Raw genomic sequence first — 9,578 nt, forward strand, 5'->3', positions numbered from 1 at the left:
TGGGGATAGAAACAGTTTCTACCTCTTAGGCATGTTGTGAAGACTGAATGAGTTAATACCTGTAAGGGATATAGAAGAGTGTTTGGCATATAATAAGGGTTCAACAAGTGTTACTACTTTCACTCTTTCTATGTATATGAATATGTATTGTATGTGTGTGTAAATTATAACACCATGAGGACATAGATATTGAAGTATGGGGTAGGGGAGAGAGAAGGGAGGGTGGTCAAGGGATTTGACTTCAGCTTCGTATTTTGGTCACTAATAATGCCACAACACTCACTCTTATTAATCTTAGTACTTTGGACAGGCAGTGCTTTCTTCTGATTGCCTTTGCTGTCCCACCAATTATCAGTTGGTTCTTTCATGACATTTGGTCATACATTTTGTATTTTGTGTTATGATATAAATCTTTTCTCTCTCCCACCTTTTGTCTGAAATTTGGCTCGTTTGTACAAGGGATATAATGATGCTCATTAGTATTGGTAGGACCCAGCTGCTGCCGGCTTCCTTAGAGCAAAGCCCCACTCATGCCGGCCTTTATTTCAGTGGGGTATGCTGCCCATTAATGCAAGGTCATTGCCAGTTCCTGCTCTCATTTCCCCCTGCCTTTCTGTGCCCCTTCTGGCTTGCCCATCCTGTTGCCCAGCAGGCTGCCTTCCATGGTCAAAGGCCACCTCCCATCCACTCTCCTCACTTAGGCCACAAGTTCTTGGGGTGCTGTGGCACTATCCCCAAGCCAGCAGCTGCCCCAAGCTAACGGCTACCCCCACCAGCGGCCAGGAGGGGTGGAGGAGCAGCCTCCGGAGAAGATGATGGGTAACGGGGCACTGGCAGTTGATGAACTACCTCTCCGCATTCTTGCTTTACAGAGAGGCCCGGTGGTGTGGGTTTGCCAAGTTCTCAAAGAAGAAAACATTGTGTTTCCACTCGACTTCACATTCGGAAGTAAACTCGCCAGGCAACTTCTTACATGAGGCTCATGTAACTTTAATGCCTCATCCTGGCATTGTTTCCTGGCCTGGCCAGGACTGGCCCATCCGCGTGGCCTCCTGGAGGACAGGATTTGTTCCGTGCCTCGAGGGCATGCCTTCCCAGGTCAGCAGATGGCCTTCTGATGACTATTTCCAGCTCGTCTTACCTGACCATTCCCTCACTGTATGAACAGCTGTTTCCTTCACTTCAGAGCTGCCCAACCGGATTGGTGATTTTTCTTCTGGCCTTTTGTTTGCACAGAACATAAATCTTTCTCTTTTTCTGACCTGGCCTGCAGTTCCATCCACCTGTGCCCGCCTGGAGCAATATATAACCCTCGCCAGGCTCTGTTTCCTTTGCTCACTTCAGCCTATAAACCAAACTTTCTTCTTCCTTTTACTCCCTCTCTTCTGGGCTGATTCAGCGCTATCTTAGCACCTGGCTGCCAGTTAACACTTAACCACAAAAAAGACATTCTTTTATGAGTCTGACCTGAACTGGAAACTTCTGACAGAAGGGGATATGCAATAGAAATCTCAGTCCCATTGGCCTCCTTTCTCTCTTTTTCTAGAGTCTGAGGAGACTTAATTTACACCAGGTTAGCAGCAACTATGTTAATTGAAAATGAGTTAATTAAATAACTTGGTACTTTGAGCTGTCAAAATATAGCCAGTTAGTTGAATCAATCCAGTTAAATGTTTAACAATGATCACAAAAATCGGATATGAATGTAAGAAGAAAGGAAAGGAACCTATGTCCCTAAGAGAGCAGTCTGTGGAGTCTAGATTATTACTAGACAAATGCTACCGACTTTTCTAAGTGCTGCAACTGTGTCAGTGGTGTTTGGTTTGAGACTTTTATTTAGGTTTCCTGGACTAGAGAAGAACCCCTCAGCACATTTTCTTGTTGCCTTCTTTTTATTGAAGGTGTAAAATGCTCTCAAAACATTGTTTTGCACCTCCAGTTGGAAACGAAGAAAGTGAAGTATTCATGTTGTAGCAACAGGCTGGTCAGAAAGCAGGGTCTCGGTTTTCGTTACAGTAAGCTTTGCAGTGAAATGAATGAGATCCTCTGCTGTATTATGATCCAGAATGTGCCAGACACATACTCATTCAGGTAACTGTTCATTCGTGGTGACTGGTTGGGAATGCTTAGCTACCTTTCTGTTTCTTCAGGATGTTAGCTGGTGAGTTTTAAAGATGGATCACACACTCTCTTCCTAGTTCTTACTTTGCAGCAGGCCAAGATGTGTCGTGTAATTAAAACCTAAGCATCGGCCCGGCCTGGGCAGAGTGCGTAGGCCCGCGGCGCTCGGTGGGCTGGGGGGCCCTCCCAAGCCGGCCCGCCCCCGCTCCGCTCCTGGCCCACAGCCGCCCTTCCGCGGTCGCCGGCGTTCCGGAGCCCAGATGCAGCGTCTGAGTTGCCCGGCACCTTCTGTTCGGTCCGCGGCGTGAGCGTCTCGCCGCGGCGTGTCCTCCGCGCCGCTCGGACTGTGGTACGCCCGTGTGCTCGCCCGGCCGGCTGGCCTCCAGAGCTCCCGCCCATGTCCCCCGGCTGGTCCGGGGCGTTCGGGCACCTCCTCGACGGTGGCTCCGCCGGACGCGCGGACTGGACCGCAGCCCGCACCCCGAGCGGACGGCATCATGAGGCACCTGCCGTACTTCTGCTGCTGCCAGGTGGTGCGGAGCTTCGGTCGCGGCCCCAAGCAGCCGGGCATCCCTACAGCTAACTTTCCTGAACAAGTAGTAGATAATCTTCCAGCTGACGTATCCACTGGCGTATATTATGGTTGGGCCAGTGTTGGAAGTGGAGACGTCCATAAGATGGTGGTGAGCATAGGATGGAACCCATACTACAAGAATACAAAAAAGTCCGTGGAAGCTCATATCATGCATACTTTCAAAGAGGACTTCTATGGGGAAATTCTCAACGTGGCCATCGTCGGCTACCTCAGACCAGAAAAGAACTTTGATTCTTTAGAGTCACTTATTTCAGCAATTCAAGGTGACATTGAGGAAGCTAAGAAACGACTAGATTTACCAGAACGTTTGAAACTCAAAGAAGACAATTTCTTCCAGGTTCCTAAAAGCAAAATAATGAATGGCCACTAAAGGAAAAGCATCTTATTTATTCATTCACTGTTTTCTAATATTTTACTGCTCATAACTCTACAGTCTCATCTTGGTTATATTTTAAAAATCAAACATTTTCCTACAGCTGTGAATTAAACAGTACAATGTAGTTACCATAGTATGTTCCAGCTGTTCAATTAAACCCATCATGTTACAGTACTAAAAAGGTTCATTTTAAAAATCAAGATTCTTTCTTATGTAATATGTTGATTAAAATGTACCACTAGAAAGGTCTTAAGTGTTTTATAATGGAAATGAAATATATATAAATATGGGTAACAGGCAAGTCACTAGTTTGAGATGAGAACTATAATTCTCATGGTAAAATTCTAGCATGCATGTACCTGTATAGCATGCTCTGCTAATCAGAAGGCTCATAAAAGTAACTATATTAAGCAGAGGTTTGACAGTTTATTACAAACCTAAGGGGAAAAGTCCAGACTTCGTATTTTTGATATTTTGTTCATTTATATAGTATTATAGACATGAATACTCGTGAAATTTCATTTCAGTTAGTCATTTCCTTTAAGGGCTCAAATCATTGTTCTGTGTTCCATTTTTGTTACAGCTGCCTCAGTTCTAATTGGTCTAGACTCCCTATTATTTTTTTGTTTTTCTTTTGAAACAGTAAAATGAGTGTTTTTCGAATCTCTAGTTCTCATTTTTGTGTTGTATAACACTTCTCTCTTTTTAAGAGTAGATATTCTTCAACATTTTTCTTAACCTTTGTTTCCTGTAAACAATTGTCAGTGTCACTTCTTCCATTTAGAATATCCAACTTTACATTTACAAAATGTAGAGTTTCATCTGCGTCTGTATCTGCCATCCCGTCGCTTCACTATATGAACAGTGATTAAGTGCATATCTCTTGCATTTTAGAAAAAACACCCACATGTTGATCTGTAGGTTTCCTCAAAGTTTAAACGAACACCTAGCATTTCATTTATATATACCAGTTTCTTAAACAACACAAAATACTTGTTTCCCCCCTTAGGGAAACTAAGAGCCAACTAAACTATGAAATACAAAGTTATTTGTTTTTAATGTGACTATATGTTCCTGAGCAAATGCAGACTGTTGTAGTTGTGTGTGCACAATGTAATTTAAGGCTAAAGGGTGCTATCTAGAAGATAATTTTAAAGATAACTCATTATAAAACCATTTTCCCCTAATCTGCATAAATGAGAACTGATTTTAACAAAACTGTTTATATAATATTTAGAAGAACTTCTAAAGCTAATGTTGGAGAAGGGGGAAGCAGGAATAAATTCAGTTGGATTGTTTTGACTTTTTGGTGTATGAGTTTATGGCAAACAATGTAGTATGTGTCTTTTTCATTTCTTCTTTATAGAAATACTTAGAAAATGTAATTTAATGTTAGAAATCCTATACTTGAAAGAAGCCTCAATTATCAGTGGTTCTATGAAACGAAGTTAAAAACAAACATGGAAAGTGTAAAAAGGATTTGTGTTTGAGTAGCTTGTGACTGATTGTGTCCACATTAAGTGTGAAAATTCTTTGATATTGTCACCTTACATTTTGTTAAATAACTATTGCTTTTGAAAAGCCTGTAGTGTGTGGTTTAGGAGTTAGTTAATAGTGTCTACATTTTTTTAAGTTTTATATATAAAGTATTTATATATTATAAGAAATTGCAGTAGGGCCATTTTCGATTAAGTCAGTGTTTTCAGGCCTTGAAATAAAGCTTGACCGAGTGAAAAAAAAAACCCCAAAAACCTAAGTATCTAAATGAGAGCTTAATTGATAAGGAGTGTATGTAGCATAAGGGATGCCTTCGAGTTGACTTAGGCTAAATTGACAGAGGAGCAAGCATCTGGATGGAAAATGCTGACCATCCATTTGGAGGTCTCTTTACCTCAAAGAACTGGCATGTTGAATCCATCCCACTTGAATTAACTGATCATGCCATTCCTTTGGCAGAGCAGAATAACAGCTTATGGCATTTGTATGATGGTTTTTATTTTCCAGTGTGTTTTCACATCTGTTATGTCTTTGGATCCTCACCTCATTTTACATGTAGAGAGAGGAGATTCAGAGTGGCTCACCTGGCTTGGCTAAGGTTCTTGAACTAGTTAGTATCAGATCCAGAATTATGTGCTGGATAATATCGTCACTCCTACAACAGTGCAACATTTTCATTTCACATGTACCTTAAAAAGTATACTCTGAACTTTTAAAATATTAACACATAAGGGCAGCCAACCTTAAGCTTATGTAGAACTCCTTACTGCCCCCAGCAAAGTTCACATAATCAGGTACACTTTGTGGTACAGTTTTATGGTTTTTGTCTCTAATAACAAACTTCTGGCACTACCAGATCCTCAAGTGTCATCTGAGTCATCAAATCAAGAGTTCTTTATGCACACTCTAGGAGTTTTGATTCTAAGACCAAGCCCCTGTGGATGAACAACATCTCTTGAACATCTATCATTCATATACGGTACTTATGTTATTTGTCAAGTAAAATAGAACATTCAGTTATTCAGAACAGCAAGTATTTTGTTGTTAGTGGGTAGGAGTATAAAACCTGAGCAGTGACAGGGACAGGAAAGCCATCTAGTTGTGTCTTTTCATTTTAAAAATGAGGAAATCAAGGCCCAGGGAAGTGAAGTGACTCGATCCAGACTTGTGCTGTTTAACAGCAGACTTAAGTTCCCTACCTTTCAGCCTGGTGCCTGTTCACCATGACTTCATGCCAGCAATGTGAACCTGACATTTTGTCGCCCAACCTCATGGAGGGTGATAGAGGCCTTCCCACCGAGACCTCTGTCCCTCTCACGGTGATCGTGTGCACAGATAAAACCACTATATAATTATAGTTTGTTTGAAAGCATGAGACTTAGAGAAACAATTTATTATCAAAATGTTTGAATTAATTATAGATGCATCAGTATTCTTCTTGTTTGATTCCTCTGTGTTGAGGCATGTTTAATAATTTGTAAATTCACTAGAAGTTAATATCATACACTATTTGCTTTATTGGTAAGGCTCCTGGAACCACAAATATCACACATTTAAAATAATGATAGCAAATATGTAATGAGAACTTCCCTTATACAAGCTTTTTTTTTTGACTGTGTTGGGTCTTCATTGCTGCACACGGGCTTTCTCTAGTCTAGACGAGCAGGGGCTACTCTTCGTTGTGGTGCACAGGCTTCTCATCTCAGCAGCTTCTCTTGTTGCGCAGCACAGGCTCTAGGCGCGCTGGCTTTAGTAGTTGCAGCATGCGGGCTCAGTAGTTGGCAACACGCAGGCCCTAGAGCACACAGGCTTCAGTAGTTGCCGCGTGTGGGCTCAGTGTGGCTCGTGGGCTCTGCAGCGCAGGCTCAGTAGTTGTGGCACACGGGCGTAGTTGCTCCACAGCATGTGGGATCTTCCCAGACCAGGGCTCGAACCCGTGTCCCCTGCATTGGCAGACGGATTCCTAACCACTGCACCACCAGGGGAGTCCCTATACAAGCATTTTGATTACATTTTCCCGTTTAATTCTGTCGAGTACCCTATGAAGTTGATCCTATTCTGATCTCATTTTATAGACAAGGAGGCTCCACCCTCTCTAAATGGTGGAGTTTTCATTTGTCAACATGGTCTGACTCCAGAACCTGCATTTTCAAAATTGCTATTTAGCCAACTCAGTTATATTTCAAAAAGAAATTCATGAACTCATGCTGTTTGATTTCTCTGATAACTACAAAATGAACTGCAAGTTAAAAATGTAATAAGTCCCTCAACATTTTCTGCTAAGAACTTCCGGATTTGGTAACCAGGTAACGCCAGGACAGATGCCCTCCTGAATTAGTTTAAGAGGGCTCTCCAAGGGTGCTGACCACCCACAAACATCTTTTAGAAGGACTCCTGGGCATGAAACTTCTCTACCAAGTTCTGTACTGCTAAAGAAATGTCTAAGCGCACATAAGAAGTCCGTATAAGAACCTCTTTTATAATCTTGACACTTGTTTTAGAAGATAATGAAGACATACAGTTAAAAGATAAGCAGTGTGGAAATAATTATTAAACTAGGTCTTAAAGCCCAATTTATGTTTTCATCTGTTTGTTTCTAAGTTAGGAAGAGGGTAGTAAAGTTCTATTTTTTCCTGCTTTATTCATTCTCTAGGTGTCATCACCCAAATTTTACCTGCTCATTGCTGAAGAGTCAGTGGGAACCATCATGGCCCAGGCAGGCTGCCCATCTCAGGTGAGAATATTGGAATAATTAGCTTTTGATTTTGAAACCACACCAATTTAATAAGGAGGCACCCACAGAGAGCTGAAGCAACCTCCCCGTGTCCCTTTCACAGCTCCGTTTTCCTTGAGCTTACCACCAGCCCTTTCAATAAACATGAGCGTATGAAAGAAAAAGCTACATAAAATTTTATACTTCTCAAATTCTGGTTTTCTTTTTAAGTTGCAAACTCAAGCCTGATTGTAGTGTACTCCAACCAAAAGACCTCCTCAGGCAAGAAACACATTATGGGAAGCTATTTATAAGGTTTAAATTATCCATATTAACATACTTAAGATTCACCAGTGCGGTTTCTAGATGCCAGATCCAATCCACAGTGACGCCTCAGCATTCGGGTGTATAGTTGACTGCATAGACTTTCTCAGGGGAAAAATGCGGAGTGAAAACCACAGGGCTGGAAGACCCCTGGAGGAGTTAACTAATCAATCCCCCTGCCTCTGGCAGGACCAAAAGCAAAACCCATTTAGGTATCAGCACAGGCCTATATGCCTGTTCTGTTTGCAAAACCTGATTGGTTCCATTTTTTCCCATTTTTTAAGTGAAAGCTGTAGGCAAAGTATAACAGAAAAAATTACGTAGTATATATAGACACACATGTATACAGCCAACCCTTGATCATGTATACAGCATTTATTGGAATTCTCCTGTATTAAAAAGACAGCATTAGGCCCAGAGAGTTAACCCAGTGTAGGTAAAAATATAGTGTATGCTCACAGGAGTTTACAGTTTGGTTAGGAAGACATGACATACATCATGACAGTGCTGGATTGTGTTGACATAAGTATTAGAGACCAAATATGTACCAGCACAGACAATTCTAATCACATTTACTTGGACTTCTAGTTCTTTTATACTTTCATGTCCTGGGAATTCATTCACAGCATTTTGAAATTAAAAAAACTTGATTTTAGGGAGGTTGGAGACATCCAATTTTTCTATCCTGAATTCTTGCCCAGAAATGTATCTCTTCTCTCTATCTCCATCCCACTGCTGGAAATTAGTAGTGTCACCAATTGGACTGATGTGAGAGACCCAGGCAAGCAGGACCAACATTTCCTGTAAGGTTTTGGTTTCTGGCATTCCCCTGGGGTAAGGGGAGGATTTTCAACTGCTGGGGAAATGGTTAATGGTCCCTCACTCCTGTCTCTCCTCAAGTGGGATCAGTAGGCTCCTACTTGGGTCAGAAAGCATGGAATTAAACAGAAAGCAGGGTAGAAAAGCCACCTTTCATTAATTCATGCACTCATTCACTGGGCTGTTCTGGGCTAGACTCTGAGGCTACAAAGATGCTTGGCTTTTATTTGTGAAGAGCTTACAGTAGACATATAACCATGATATGATGGCGAAGGGCAATAATAGAGGCAGGTACAAGGTGTACTGGGGGAGTCAGGAGGGAGGAGGATTATATGAGCATGAGATCTGCGGGATGTTTCATAAATTATGTAACATTTAAACTGAGTTTTGGAGGATAGCGGATTTCATCAGTTGGAGAAGGTGCAAGAATCTTTCTAGGCAGAAGGAACACTGTATGTACAAAGTAGTGGCCCTGGAACATGGGGTGGTCAGAGAATGACAACAAGAGGAGGACCTGAGGGGCGGGGGCTGGAACCGCAGTTTGGTGACCACATTATAAAGGGCCTTTAGAAAGCTTGGTTTGGGAGTTTGGATCTGATCCAGAGAGAAGGATAGGGACAAGGGGTGGGATCAGTTAAAGCTCTTAGGCAGGACAGGGGACAGGTCTGGGTTCATGCTTTAGGAAGATCATTCCAGCAGCCAGTGTGTGGAGGAAATATTGAGGTGGGAACAGCCCAGAACAGCGAACCTGGCTTGGAGGTCATGGCAGTAGTCCAGGTGAGAGGAGATGAGGGCTGAGCCAAGGTGGAGAGGGAGGGAATGGTCTCAGGAGACGGGTGGCATCCTCAGAGATGACAGGATGTAGAGACTGGATCTTGTGGGCAAAGGAGAGAAAAAGCTGGGGAAGTGCTCAGCTTCTCTCCAGATGGATGGAGATAAACGTAACGTGAGAAGAGGAGCAGGTCTGGAAGGGCTGGGTGTAGATCCAAGGAGCTTAGCTGTAGACATGTTGTATTTGTGGGACAGGTAGTCGGTGATGTTTATTTAGTTCAGTTGAAAATATCAGTGTAAGATGTAATGCTGAGGAGTGACACAAAGGTGGGACAGGACAATTAAACTCTCCATGGATGATG

General features: G+C 42.4%; 1 protein-coding gene across 1 annotated transcript; it reads left to right on the plus strand.

Annotated features, from left to right (window-relative positions):
- The first annotated feature begins 2,521 nt into the window (after nt 1–2,521).
- Nucleotides 2,522–3,225, plus strand: LOC118890827 (riboflavin kinase-like). The gene has a single exon (XM_036844145.1). It carries the CDS (start codon nt 2,619–2,621, stop codon nt 3,084–3,086), a length of 468 nt encoding a protein of 155 aa, XP_036700040.1. The 5' UTR covers nt 2,522–2,618; the 3' UTR covers nt 3,087–3,225.
- The last annotated feature ends 6,353 nt before the right edge of the window (nt 3,226–9,578 follow it).

Source organism: Balaenoptera musculus, chromosome 2 (assembly GCF_009873245.2).
Source record: "Balaenoptera musculus isolate JJ_BM4_2016_0621 chromosome 2, mBalMus1.pri.v3, whole genome shotgun sequence".
NCBI classification, from domain to species: Eukaryota; Metazoa; Chordata; class Mammalia; order Artiodactyla; family Balaenopteridae; genus Balaenoptera; species Balaenoptera musculus.

What these genes read in the sequence shown, in the direction of transcription:
- LOC118890827 (XM_036844145.1), top strand. Translation starts at nt 2,619, where the DNA reads ATGAGGCACCTGCCGTACTTCTGCTGCTGCCAGGTGGTGCGGAGCTTC.